Source organism: Megascapheus bottae, chromosome 18, assembly GCF_031878675.1.
Source record: "Megascapheus bottae isolate mThoBot1 chromosome 18, mThoBot2.hap1, whole genome shotgun sequence".
Classification (NCBI taxonomy): Eukaryota; Metazoa; Chordata; class Mammalia; order Rodentia; family Geomyidae; genus Megascapheus; species Megascapheus bottae.
Window position 1 is genome coordinate 45,911,306 of NC_143526.1, and position 14,675 is coordinate 45,925,980.

The 14,675-nt window shown below is 35.1% G+C and overlaps 1 protein-coding gene across 3 annotated transcripts in view; it reads right to left on the reverse strand.

The window, feature by feature from the left end:
* The window catches only part of Sycp2 (synaptonemal complex protein 2), a 52,164-nt gene that overhangs the window by 14,949 nt on the left and 22,540 nt on the right, over positions 1 to 14,675 (reverse strand). For 2 of the 3 annotated variants that reach the window (XM_090352587.1, XM_090352589.1), the window contains exons 19-30: positions 13,600 to 13,666; positions 12,869 to 12,926; positions 12,230 to 12,354; positions 11,445 to 11,854; positions 9,703 to 9,830; positions 8,261 to 8,297; positions 4,117 to 4,181; positions 3,966 to 4,023; positions 3,448 to 3,503; positions 2,510 to 2,567; positions 1,593 to 1,761; positions 199 to 236 (exon numbers count right to left, since the gene is read on the reverse strand). In XM_090352587.1, coding sequence (XP_090208713.1) covers positions 199 to 236; positions 1,593 to 1,761; positions 2,510 to 2,567; positions 3,448 to 3,503; positions 3,966 to 4,023; positions 4,117 to 4,181; positions 8,261 to 8,297; positions 9,703 to 9,830; positions 11,445 to 11,854; positions 12,230 to 12,354; positions 12,869 to 12,926; positions 13,600 to 13,666 — 1,269 coding nt within the window. The remainder of the gene's footprint in view (positions 1 to 198; positions 237 to 1,592; positions 1,762 to 2,509; positions 2,568 to 3,447; positions 3,504 to 3,965; positions 4,024 to 4,116; positions 4,182 to 8,260; positions 8,298 to 9,702; positions 9,831 to 11,444; positions 11,855 to 12,229; positions 12,355 to 12,868; positions 12,927 to 13,599; positions 13,667 to 14,675) is intronic. The other variant, XM_090352588.1, reaches the window with a different exon arrangement.

The following is a 14,675-nucleotide window of genomic DNA, read 5'->3' on the forward strand; positions in this document are numbered from 1 at the left end:
TTCTATAGCCAACATAGTCAAACACTCAAAATAAGGCCAATGGGATTCAACAAAACAGAGTGGAAGAGAAAGTATTGCAAAAGTAGGAGGAAATATAGAAAGTAGTAAGGATGACACAAAAATTATGACACAATTAGTTTTAGAGGACAAGTAAAATAACTTTAAAAGGGATGATTTAACATAGACTTCTTGGTTTACCATTAGAGATCTTGACTGTCTTTTCTCCAAGGATGGCCCTACAATTCAGAAGAATAAGAGAAATAAATTCAAATACGTAAGTACTGATACTAAATTTCTTAGAGAATTATATATATGTAATATATATATATAAGAACATTTAAATCATTTTTTTTTGCCAGTCCTGGGCTTGAGCTCAGGGCCTGAGCACTGTCCTTGGACTTTCTCAAGGCTAGAGCTCTACCACTTGAGCCTCAGCACCACTTCTGGCTTTTTTCTGTGTATGTGGTACCAAGGAATGGAACCCGGGTCTTCATGCATGCTAGGCAAGCACTCTACTAGAAGGCCAAACTCCTGGCCCCAGCATTTTCTTTATTAAAGCATATGTTAGTGTTTACTGAAATAACTTTTTATGTGACTTCAAACTACCAGGACACACAAAGGTCCAGTTCACACTCCAATCTTCTTAGCTGTTCTGATGACTGACAGGCAGTCTTGGAATCTTTACTTTCTCCTGCGTTTCATGGTAACCAGCTAGACTGTACTGCCTCAATGATGGGAAAGAATGTATGCTTACTCTCATTCAAAAACTTAAAGAATGAATAACTGTATAGTTGGGATATGATATAAACTGCCAGTTTTCCTTCTCCTTTATACTATCAAACTTTTTAAACAAATAAAGTATGGATAACTGAAAATTGCATGAATCTACCCCGCAGGAGATAAAATTATGAACAATGCAGAACACATTTATATATGTTCTCTTCATCTTCAGTATTCTCTCTGCTAAAAGGTAGTAACTTCTGAAATCTGTGTTTCTCATTCTTTTGCTTTAAAATCCAGAGTTTCACTTCACAGATACGTTCCTCTAAATAATGAGTGCCCTTCATCCTCTACAGGAAGTTTATTTACACATACTAGTTAACAACAACAACAACAAAAACCTTATTACATCTGGATGAATTCCTAAAGTGCATACAATAAAATGGGATGAAGTCAAATGTATACATAAACATTTATGCAAATACATACAAAATTTTACAAACACATATGTAATACAGAAGTAACATTAAATAGAGGCAAGTCAAGGTCCAAGCCTTGCTTTTCTCTCAAGAATGTTGGTTTCATGAATACATACTATATTATTTAGAGGAACTAATTAATTAGTTAAATCATTGAGTAATTGTGATCCATGAATAAACAAGTGATAACCGTCAGGAACCAGGGATTGTATTAAATCGTATTTTATATCTCTAATTTAAATATAATTACATTACCCAAATAATAAAACAAAACCAAAACTAGTAGAGTGTTTTATTCTACTCCTATGGTATTTCATTACAAATAATCTACATAGAAAGTATGCATATCAGCCAATAGACCATTATATAATTAAAGTGGTAAAAATTTCTTACTTGATTTCTTATTTGCATATTTCCTCAAATTTTTATTTCTGTTATAAGGTATTAGCTGTGATTTTGTGTTTGATCCTTGTAGCCAGCTAATGTCAGTCTTGCCATCATCACACGTGTGCTCTGTTTCAGTATCACTAAAGAGATTTTTCTTTATATGACTTGATATCATCTGTTTAAAAAGAGAAAAATTGCTTAAAATAGGTGAAGAAATATGTCTTACTATATCTCATGCAAAGTAAATTAAGCTACCCCCAACAAGTAAAAAATTTTCTTTTGCCAGTTGTGGGGCTTGAACTCAGGGCTTAAGCACTGTCCTTGGGTTTTCTCAAGGCTAGAGCTTTACCACTTGAGCCTCAGCACCACTTCCAGCTTTTTTCTATGTATGTGGTACCGAGGAATCAAACCCAGGTCTTTGTGTATGCTAGGCAAGCACTCTACCACTAGGCCAAACTCCCAGCCCAACAAGTAAAAACTTAAGCACTAGCTAAACTACTCCTTTCCTCCCTCCCCAGGGCTTTGTACATGCTACAAAACTACTCTACCACTGAGCTACATCTCTACCCCTCATGTCTCAGTACTTAACATACTAATCTAGATACTATTCATGACTTATCCAAGAAAGCCACTGAGCTATTTATAGGCAAATATTTGATATTAGTATTTTGGTGTTAGTCTTGTTAACTAGTAATTAAGCAGCTTGGTTCTAAAAGTATAACCTAAAGCTGTCAAAATAAGAAGTAATACTGGCAATTTTTCTATCACTAAATTTTAACAAATATTTCAAAGACTCTAAGAAAAGTCCCAATAGAAAATGGATAAACTCATAGAGGAGTGAAAAAGCAAAACATTTTGTTCTCAAGTTCATTGATAATCTTCAGAATTAAGATGTTACTCATAGAAATACTATTATAACTTACCCTTTTATCTTTTGTTCTGAGAGAAGTTTCAAGTTCATCACAAGTCCTTAAATTAACCCTTAAGCAAAAATATGTATGAAGTTAAAATTAAGCAAATACATATGAATTTAAAAACACCTGCATGTCATTTTCTTAAGACATCCTGCACTAGACAGTGAAATGAGAGTTTTTAGTCTCATTTATTTCAATAATTACTTATATAATTCTGTACATGTCATTTATCTTTTTTAAAAATTTAAAATGAAGAGAGGTTGGATTTAAAGGACTAAATCGTTTTAGCTTTATGATGCAAGATGACGATATTCAAATTATTGAGAATTTGCAAATTAAATTTAATAGTAAGTAACAGAATGATAAGAGGAGTAATCATGATAGCATTTTTTTATCCATCCTGGGGCTTGAACTCAGGGCCCGGGTACTATCCCTCAACTCTTTTTGCTCAAGTTTAGCGCTCTACCACTATGAGCCTCAGCTCCACTTCTAGTTTCCTGGGGGTTAACTGGAGATAAGGGCCTCACAGACTTTCTTGCCTGGGCTGATTTTGAACAATGATCCTCAGATCTCAGCCTCCTGAGTAGCTAGAATTACAGGCATGAGCCACCAGCGCCCAACTCATGGCGGCATTATTATTTACTCTTCTCATGTTAAAAATTCTCAGAAAGGGGCCGGGAGCATAGTAGCCTTGTAGTATAGTAGTGCTGGCCTAGCATGCACAAAGCCCTGGGTTCAATTCCTCGGTACCACATACACAGAAAAAGCTGGAAGTGGCACTGTGGCTCAAGTGGTAGAATGCTAGCCTTGAGCAAAAAGTATCCAAGGACAGTGCCCAGGCCCTGAATTCAAGCCCCAAGACTGTCAAAAAACAAATCTCAGAAAGGCAGGCTAAGGGGAGATGAAACTAAATTTTAATCTGAACAAATTATAATGGAAATACCTACAATTGCATTGAATTATCCTTGGAGGTCTCTTTAGTTGCAGCTTGAAATTCTTGAATCTATGTGGTTAATAAAAATTTAAAAAGAAAACAAAAGACTTTTTAGTGCACAAAGTAAATGGAAATCATGGAAATAAGTACCTAATATATAGTTTCTGTTAACTTCGTAGAATCATAAAATTTAACAATAAAATAAAACTCGCTGTAGTATTTTTACTTAAGAAGAAAGTTAAGTCAATAAAATATATGAAAGAACAAATGAGAATATTTGTTTTAAATTTGCCCCATTATAAAGAAAGTGATTTTTAAGATAAAGTAAATCCTTCTATCCCTGAGTTACCAAAGATATGGAGAAAAAAGTAAAAGAACTACAACAGAACTGGTTACCCCAATAATTACTTATTTCTGAAAAACTGAAGTACATCTATAAGATGCACATCAAAAAGCATACTCATAACTACAAAGTAAATGCAAAGTAACACTAAAGGGTGAATTTTAAAAAATCACTGGTTTCTAGCTTACTCCAAGTTTTATAACAGGTTCATCACTTCCACTCAAATTAAAATTGTAAACATCGTCCCTGTGAAAATGAGAACAAATATTAGCTCCATTGTACTAAATATATACTTCAAATGTGAAAAAATGAAAATAGTTTAAAAAAATTACTACTTACAATGGGCATTCAGAAGTAACATTAACAAAAGTAGTCTTCAATTTTCTGTAACTTTTTTTCTGAACCTTTTCCAAAATATCAAAAAATAGTTTACATAAACAACTTAAGCTGGCAGATTAGTATATGTGGCAAAAACAAATCACATGCAATTAAGTTTCCAAATATTTTTGGAAATAATAGTGTGCTTCCACTAATGTAAATCTAGCATGTGTGATATTTTCCTTAGGTAGATTGAATAAAAATATATTCCAGGTGCCAGGAATTTGGCCTAGTAGTAGAGTACTTGCCTAGCATGCATGAAGACCTGGGTTCAATTGCTGTGTACCACATACATAGAAAAAGCTGGAAGTGGTACTGTGGCTCAAGTGGTAGAGCTCTAGCCTTGAGAAAACCTAAGGACAATGCCCAGGCTCTGATTTCAATCCCCAGGACTGGCGCATAAATATAAATATAAATATATATATATATATTATACATATTCCAAAGAAATAAAATTACCAACTTATAAAGATATCTGTACTCTGATGTTAATTGTAACATTATTCATAATTTCTAAAACATGAAAATAAGTGTCTGTTGACAGGTGTTTAGGAAAATGGTGGTACACACAACACATACACACAGGCATTTTTTTCTAGTTGGGAGCAAATGGTTCACGCCTGTAATCTTAGCTACTTGGGAAGCTGAGATCTGAGGACAGCAGTTCGAAGCCACCCCAGGCAGGAAAGTCTGTGAGACTCTTATGTCCAATAAACTACCAGAAAACTAGAAATGGCACTGTGGCTCGAAGTGGTAATGCTAGCCCTTGAGTACAAAGACTCAGGGACAGTGCCCCAGGCCCTGAGTTCAGTCCCACAAACTAAACAAACAATAAATCAAAGGACATTTGAAATAACATGGATAAACCTCAAGAACATTAAGCCTAAATGAATATGACAGAAAAAAATACTGCATGAGCTTGCTTATTTATGCAATCTACAAGGAAATGTCACGTAGAAGTATAAGGTAACATTGTGGTTTCCAGAGTGGGATAAGGAAAAGGAAATACGGAGAGGGTGGCTAAAGAACACCAAGTTGCAGGTATATAAGTGGAATAAGGTACAGAAATCTAATTTGGACTATGAGGACAATAGTTACTAAAATGTATTTATGCAGGATATTTTCCAAGATAATAGATTTTTAGATGCTCTTGCCCTTTTCACACAAAGAGGCAATAAGGTGAAATAATGGCTAAATTCTTTGAATATAATAACCATATAATTCACCATGGAATATCATGTAGAGGCCTTAAATTTCTATATAAAATATTAATATAGTAATATTATTAAATATTAATTTTAAATGTATTTAAGACTTAAATCATGCACTAACAAAATAGAACGGATTGCAAATTTAATATATTTAAATCCTTAAAATTTACCAACATCATTGTATATAATGTTCTCAATGTTTCTAGAGTTTTAAAAAGGCACATTTCTACTTTGGTTTCAGATATAAAATTTGGGGATAACTTGAGGTTTATATAAAATCTCATGTGAGTGCTGGACACTGGTGGCTCTCTCAATGCCTGTCATCCTGGCTACTCAGGAGGCTGAGATCTGAGGATCGAGGTTTAAAGCCATCCCGGGAACAAAAGTCCATAGGACTCTCATCTCCAATTGACCACCAGAAAATTGGAAGAGGTGCTGTGGCTCAAAGTGGTAGAGCACTAGCCTTGAGCTGAAGAGCTTAGGGACAGAGCCCAGACACAGTGTTCAAGCTCCACAACCGACAAAAAGAAAAAATGTGAAGGAGTAAAAAAAAAAATCAATTAACTAGTATTACTAGGGAAAATATGTATAAAAGTATTCATACAGCTTACAATTCAAAAATATATTCAACCAAATCAGCATGTACTACAAGTCAAATAAAATTTAGCAAATTAGTAATTGTTATTAAAGAAACTTATTTGTGATAAAGAAGTATTTTGAAAGGTAAAATAAAAAAACATTTTAAAGTGATACCATTGAATAGTGGATCAATCATTAGAAGTAATCAAAGACTAATTGATTTCCCAATAATTCAGAAACATTTTTAAATGTTCATTTCAATGTATGATTCTATCCAAGGCTTCTTTTGGCTATTTTATATATATTTTAGTTATTTCCAAAAGTTTATTACACTATGTAATCCTTTCTCTGATAATTGTCTGACTATCCTTTTGATTTCCATTGTTGCTGTTGGTGGTGGCGGTATTGCAGCTGGAACTCAGGCTTCATGCTTATCACTAGTTACTCAGACCCTAGCCTCAGACCCTGACTGTCCTACCTTACCTCCCAAGTAGCTAGCATGAACCAACCGCACGATGCCTGTGGTATGTTTTGCTTATTGAGGCAGGGTCCTCCTATGAATATCAGACTGAATCTGAACTCAATATCCTCCTGCCTCAGCCTCCCAAACATTGGAATTATAGATGGAATTTACCACAATGGGCTACAATATGATTTTAGCTAGTGCTCAGATAGGTATTTTATTCATTTATTCATCTTCTATGTGTTAGTGCATACTAGGTGTTACATATGTAAAAATGAGTAAAGATGTTAAAAGGTGTGTGAAGATGTAAGTAAAAGCAAGACAGAGCTCTGATACAAACGTGAGCAAAGGTGATGCATGAGTCAAGATAGTTACACTCTAAAGAGACAGGAGGGGAAAATTCTGCAAGTGATTATTTTTAAAGTATAGGGGGAATTTTGTACAGACTGAATTTTTGAATTTTTAATGGATTTTTCAATCAGGACAAGTTGGAAAGTTTTCATAAAGACGACAGATCCTAATACAAGGCTTGCAAGGATATATAAGATCATTGTAATCAGAAAAGAAAGCCTACTGATTCCATTTGATTCCCATTTCCAGAGGGAAAACAGCAGAACAAACAAATACTAAGGAAACACAATTTAGGGAACCTCAAGCAATCCTGTTTCAGCTAAAGAAAACATATTGAGGAAACTAATATCAAGAAAGAAAGCTAAACTTTTAAAGGGAACAGTGAGCTGTTTTTATACATATCTGATAAACTAATCAAGTGCAACAAGAACCAATGCATATTTCTCAACAACATGACCTGATTAAAGCTCTTATGTTTTCAACGAAAATGAGGTAGAATTAAATGTAATGAAAGGACTGGCATAGAGACATACTATCATTAAGCAGAATTTCATAAAGGCCATTGTAACCATCCAGGAATCAGATATTAGAACTGAAACTAAAATAACGGGAGATGGCATAGACAAGAGAAAAGACTAAAGAGGAATTTACAGAGGGGGAACTTCAAGACTTGATGAATTAACACAAAGAAATGTTAAGCAATAATTCAAATAAAATTGGTTGGGTGCTGGTAGCTCATATCTGTAATCCTAGCTGCTCAGGAGACTTTGATCTGAGGATCACTGTTCAAAACAAGCCCAGGCAAGAAAGTCCATGAGACTCTTATCTACAAATAACCACTCAAAAACAAGAAGTGAGGGGCCAGGAGCATGGCATAGTGGTAGAGTGCTTGCCTAGAATGCAAGAAGCCTTGGGTTCGATTTCTTGGTAACACACACAGAGAAAAAAGCTGGACATGGTGCTGGGGCTCAGGTGGTAGAGTGCTAGCCTTGAGAAGGCTCAAGGACAGTGCCCAGGCCCTGAGTTCAAGCCCCAGGACTGGGAAAAAAAGACAAGATGTAACATGTGGCTCAAAGTGAAAGAGCTAGCCTTGAGCAAAAGAGCTCAGTGATAGAACCCAGGCCCCAAGTTCAAGCCCTGTGACTAAAGAGAGAGAGAGGGAAAATGGGGGAGAGGGAGAAATACAGGGAGAGAGAGAATTGGTATTTAAATCTCAGTGAGTAGTAAATGTTTTTGTTTTAAAAAATTAATATGTCAGAAAAATTGAACTTTTAAGACAGATGGATTCAGTTAACAAAAAAACATGGTGATAAAAACTGAATCATTAATAAAAAGTAGAAAAATTGGGCTCATCTTTATATATGGCATTTCTGAACAGAAAGTTAATGAGCTATTTTGAGTACTTGCCATTAGACTTGTCTGTTGATATCATCTGTAACCATATTCCAAAAGAATTAAATCATCAAGCATGATTACAGTTTTAGTGAAATTAAATACATACCTTATTAAGTTGTAGATCAGATTTACTTGAAAATCCACTATAAAATAGATTTTGACAATAAAAACCAATTATCAGAATATTTTTCACAAAAGCCACTTACATAAGGTAAAGCGTACTTGCATTAAATCTATATTCTATATGCTGTAAAATGTGCAACCAAAAGGTATCTTTATAACTTCACTCATGTTAAACAGCACCTAACTCCAATCATTAATGCACTCAGAAAGGTAAACACTTTTAAATGGAGGGTTCCACTATGAGTTATTTTCCTTATATAGTAAGTCCAGAATAAATGTTATGAGTCATTTTCCTTACATAGTAAGTTCAGAATAAATTTACACTTGAATTAACAACCAGATAAACTATAGACATTAAAAAAAAAAAAAGAATTGACTCAGCAGGGTGTGGTGGCTCATGCCTGTAATCCTAGCTACTCAGGAGGCTGAGACCTGAGGATCATGGTTCAAAGCCAGCCTGGGCAATACTACAAAGCTGTGAGACTCTTATCTCCAATTAATCACTAGAAAATCAGATGTAGGGCTATGGTTCAAGGGTAGGGTGGTAGCCTTGAGCTGATGAGCTCAGGGACAGCACCCAGGCCAGAGTTCAAGCCCCATGCCTCCCCCGCCCCCCCAAAAAAGAGAATTGACTTTCAGAAAAATTGCAAGTAAGGAATACCTAATTTAATATATTAAAGTAATTTTAGCCCATTGAAATTTTACATCTCATTACGAAATATACTTAGTAGTTCTAGTATTACAAGTTTCTGTATAAACAATTCTGAGATGACTATATACTAAAGATTTATGTCTGCAATCGTGTGTTGGATTTTTCTCTTTCTATCCTTTTTTTCTGTTTAAGTTGATACAGGGTCTCACATTAGCTCAGACTATACTGTAATCTTCTTGCCTCAACCTCCCAAATGCTGGGATTATAGGTATGTGTCACTGTATCAAGTTGATGTACTATACTGATATAATGTGGGAAGTTTTGACACTTTTTAAACCGTAATTAGATGCTAAGCTGCCATATTTCAAATTTAACTCTTTCTAACAGTAGTCACTATGTTTTCAAGTGAAAATTTACATTATCTGAATGCATATTTAAAACTAATCTTTTTCAAACTTTGTAACTGAATTGTATCTTCTAGAAAAAATATTCATTTGGCTGGGCATGGTGGCTCACCCCGTAATCCTAGCTACTTGGGAGGCTGAGATCTGAGGATCACTGTTCAAAGGCAGCCCCGGGCACTAAAGTCTGTGAGACTCTTTATCCCCAATTAACCACCAGAAAACCAGAAGTGGCTCTGTGGCTCAAGGGGTAGTGCAGTAACCTTGAGCTGAAGAGCTCAGGGACAGCATCTAGGCCCAGAGATCAAGTCCCACGACTGTCAACATATAAATATATATATATATATTCACCTGTAAAATTTATGAACATACCTGTCAACCAAAGAGTCCTTTAATTTTCTTGTAGACTTTGTATCATCTGTTGGTTTGTATCTCTTATTAATTTGGGTTATCAAAGATTCTGCTGCTTCAGTAAATCCTTTCTCTTTTGACTTTTGTCTCTGAAACAAGTCATTAATTACCTTAAGACTCTTCCATTTATCTTTCAAAGGAACATAATGGTAAAAAGGAAATTAAGAAAGCTCTAATTCTATTATAATCCTACAAAGAGAAATATGGGGTCAAAATTATTTAATAAGTTTGAACTTTATAATGCATTAACAACCACAGATATGTCTTTAAACATAGATCTGTGCAGAATACTCTGTAGAAATCTTTTCAAAATTATTATACATGAGAATAAAATACTTAAGAGGAAAGCACCCAGATAAATGCAATTGATCAACCTATAGCCAGGTTACTAGAGGAAGAACACAAAATAGATCCCATACAGAAATTTCTAATGCCTGTAATGAAATGATAATACTATTAATATTTTACTATCAACTATTACTATTACTAATTGAATGAATTGCATGTATACAAATTTGATGATCTGGATGAAATGGGCCAATTTCTTGAAAGCTACAACTTACTACAACTTGGGCAAAGAAAAAAAATCATCTGAAAATACATATATGTGTATGTACGCACACATACACACACACCCCCGAAGCTGGAACTCATGAACTCATCAGTGGTTAGCACAAAGAGGAAGTTACCACTTCTGCCATCCAAGTATCTCTTGCTGACTAGATGACTAATGACCAGATTCAAAGCAGTATTTTGGAGGATACTTCATATACATACCACAAAAGATACTTAATCAGAATTCTGTGTCCTGAATCTGCTGAATGAGTCACAAAATAAATGTTTTTACTGTAGTAGGATATAAAAAATAGACAAAATAACCAAATATTTTTTAAAAAGAAAAAAAAGCCTGAGATAAGCAATTTATTGTGCATCTTCAAAAAGACAAAGAGTCAGGCCTGGTGGCTCACACTTGTAATCCTAGCTACTCTAGAGGCTGAAAACTGAGGACTGTGGTTCAAACCAGCCTGGACAAGAACATCCACGAGACTCTAACAAACTACTTAAAAAAGCCACAAGTGGTGCTGTGACTCAAGTGGTAGAGTGCTTGTTTTGAGCAGAAAAAGGTCAGGGACAGTGCCCAGGCCCAGAGTTCAAGCCCTAGGAATGGAAAACACACACACACACACACACACACACACACACACACACACACACACACACACACACATCAATAGGGGCTGCAAGGTTCAGGGCTTGCTTATTCTGTACATGTCTGTAGGCTTGATACATGTGAAGTCCTGTTTTATCAGTAATGGATTAGGGAGAGGTGAGGGAGGAATTTAAGAGGGTCACACCTGGTCTTCAGCTGCTACAATCATTTCAATCATTTCCCATTTTCTTACCATATAAGTATCTTATGAGCTGTGGCCCTGGTGGCTCATACCTGTAACCCTAGCTACTCAGGAGACTGAGATCTGAGGGGCGTGGTTCAAGGCCAGCCCAGGCATGAAAGTCTATAAGACTTCAATTTCCAGTTAACAACCAGAAAACCGGAAGTGGCACTATGACTCAAAGTGGTATAGTCCTAGCCTTGAACTGAAGAGCTCCTGGGCAGTGCCCTGGCCCAGAGTTCAAGCCATATGATAGATTAAAAAAAAAGTATCTTATGGACATGTAGAAATCAAAACATAATGAGAACTCACCATTGTTTTTTGTTTCAAATCCCATGAATTCAGTTGAGAAGCTGATTCTATGCCTGATTTTATATGACTCCTTTTTCTAGGAGAACTTTTATTACAAACAGCAGTATTCACATCTTTTGATAATATGTACTTTTTCTTATAGATCAGAGATTCTTCAGTTGTCTTATTTAGAAGAACTGACTTAAAAGTAGCTTCAGATTCAATATGCCAATCACTTGGTGTGGCATTTTCAGTATTTTTCTTCTCTGAATGTTTAGGATAATTTTGTTGCTGACTGCTTCTTTTGCAAACTACTCTTTTGTCAGATTCCTCTGTTTCTTCCCTGTATTTCGTCTCCACTGTTTCTTCAGAGTCATCAGATACCGATGAAGATGATTTTTGTTTAGAATAGTTTTTGTTGACACCAACATCTAGTGACATAGTAAGAAGTTAATTTTTGCAAAATGAGTAAATCTGTAATACCTAAAATGTATTAAAATAAATAAAACTTGGCTGGGAGTTTGGCCTAGTGATAGAGTGCTTGCCTAGCATGCACAAAGACCTGGGTTTGATTCCTCGGTACCACATACATAGAAAAAAGCCAGAAGTGGTACTGTGGCTCAAGTAGTAGAGCTAGCCTTGAGAAAGTCCAAGGACAGGGCTCAAGGCCTGAGCTCAAGCCCAGGATGGGCAAAATAAATAAGTAAATAAATAAATAAATAAAATTTAAATTTAAAATTTAAATAACTATTTGTTAGACATTTGGGAAAATTACCATTTCCTGAATACAGATAAAACCATCTCACCTTGATTAAATGTGTCTCTGGGTAGAGCACTGGCTCTTCTGTTCTTACACAGTTTAATGGTTGTCACAGGTGTCCAACATGCCCATTTAGATTGAACTTTATTTCCACACATGTTCTCTAAAGCACTAGAAAATAAGTTTATTTGCTTATGCATAATTCTATAAAACATCAGTATATGACTCTTAAGACTTATTTTTTATTTAATCAGTGTTTATTATAAACAATTTGTTAGCAGTAAAGTATGGAATTATTTTCCATGAAAAATTTAAATTTATTATATAATTGATCATCTTAAAACATACTAGTGGCTACTACTACTTTGAGATCTACCTAAATATCTCTCCTATTATATTGTGAATTTTTAAAAAGTTAAAAATTCTGCATTTATACTTGAATACTTAAAAAATTGTGTTCTTTTTTAGTTTCTCAGGTTGAAAAAAAGTTGTTGGTTGACATGGAGAAAAAGTATAGAGTATTCCGTGTTGTATTATCATAGTAATACTTGAGAGATGACAAATTCTATAATACTAGATTATAATGATAAAAAGGCCATTTCCTTCAAATGTGTTATTTCTAATATTACTCACCTAAAATAGCATTAACTTCTACTACATATGTAATGTACTTCCTCATACTTACATAGGTTTATCTGTGTTTTCCACTGCCTGGGAATCAGAAAGAGTATCATGGAGTTCATCTAAAGGAAACAAAAATAAGGTCATTTTCATTCTTTTCATGCAATTGGCAAGTGATATGGAGGTTATTATAACTGTGTTGGGATAAAGAAACTTATTTTCATTCTTCTTTCTCAAATCTATTAGGTGCTATGGTTATATGTTATTTCCTTATAATCTCATGCATTTCTTGTACAAAGCTGAATACATTTGTTATAAACTTCTAACATTAGTGAAAGTCAGTGATCAAGAGGCAATTACTGAGAGCTCTCTTTCTCCCTACTACTTTCTTCCAATTTCTTATCTTTTTTCTCTCTTTCTTTCTCTCGTTCTTTCTCTCTCTTTCTCTCTTTCTTTCTTTCTTTCTTTCTTTCTTTCTTTCTTTCTTTCTTTCTGTTCTTTCTTTCTTTCTTTCTTTCTTTTTTGTTGTTGTTGTTGTGGGAGTTGAACTAGGCCTGGGTACTGTCCCTGAGCTCTTCAGCTCAAGGTTACCACCCTACCCTTGAGCCACAGGGCCACTTCCCATTTTCTAGAGGTTAATTGGAGATAAGAGTCTCAGGTCCTTTTGTGCCCAGGCTGGCTTTGAACCTTGATCCTCCCATCTCAACTTCCTGAGTAGCCAGGAATATAGGCGTGAACCACCACGCCTGGCTTCTCCAATTTCTTATCTTTTTTAATTGACTAAAAAGTACTTACTCAGATTTTGGTTTGGAAATTTAATGTCCTCATTTTCTGTTTTTTCAACAATCTTAGTTTTAATGTGCTATAAATATAGAAAACAAGAACAATGTAAACTTGGATTAAGCATTATATTCGAACAACTTTTAAAGAAATATTATGGCTTAAAAAATGAGTATGCCTTGCTATAAAAGTCAGATAGTGTCACGGTTTATCCACTCTAGAACACTGCCTATAATGAAGTACAGGGAAATAAATTTAATTTGCAGAAGGTTCTAAAAATGTTCTAATTTCATCCATAGCTAGAGTAATAATTCAAATTTGATCATTATAATTTCTAGAACCTCCATGGTACATTCCCTGTCACTACTGATTTCCTAGCCTCCATCTCTGTTTACTGCCAGCCAAGTAGACAAAAAAGCTGGAAATTAGGAAGTATTGCTTTAAAACATTTGGCCATTTCCCTGGTAACTTTTTGTCTGCAACAAGTACCCTCATCCCAATACCCACAGACTCATACTTACCTCAGAGCAAAGAAAAATCTGCCATCACCTTCAGAAAAATATGCTGTCTAACTAAAAATACTTTAATTCGTCTATCTTTCCTTCTTAATCTAGCAGATGGTTCCCTATATTGTGATGGAAATAGCTATACAAATATACAGGTTTTTACTATACCAAAGAATTCTTCTGACACATCAGAACCGTCCTGTGTAGGATGTCAATCATCTTACAATAGTCAGGACCATGTCACACAACTGAAACGTAGTATCCTTCTTAAGAGACACTTAACTAGAAAAAGAATCAAACTTTTTTGTTGTTGTTTTGTTTGGTGTTAGGGCTTGAGTTCTGGGCCTGTGCAACTGTCCCTGAGCTCCTCAGTTCAAGGCTAGCATTCTATCACTGAGCACAGTGCCAATTCTGGTTTTCTGGTGGTTAACTGGAGATAAGAGTCTCATGGAATTCATGCCCAAGCTGGCCTTGAACCACAATCCTCTGATCTCAGCCTCCTGAGTACCCAAGATTAGGGGCATGAGCCACTGTGCCTGGCTTTAACTAGTCTTTTGTACCTTTAAATCTCAATTCACCATCCAC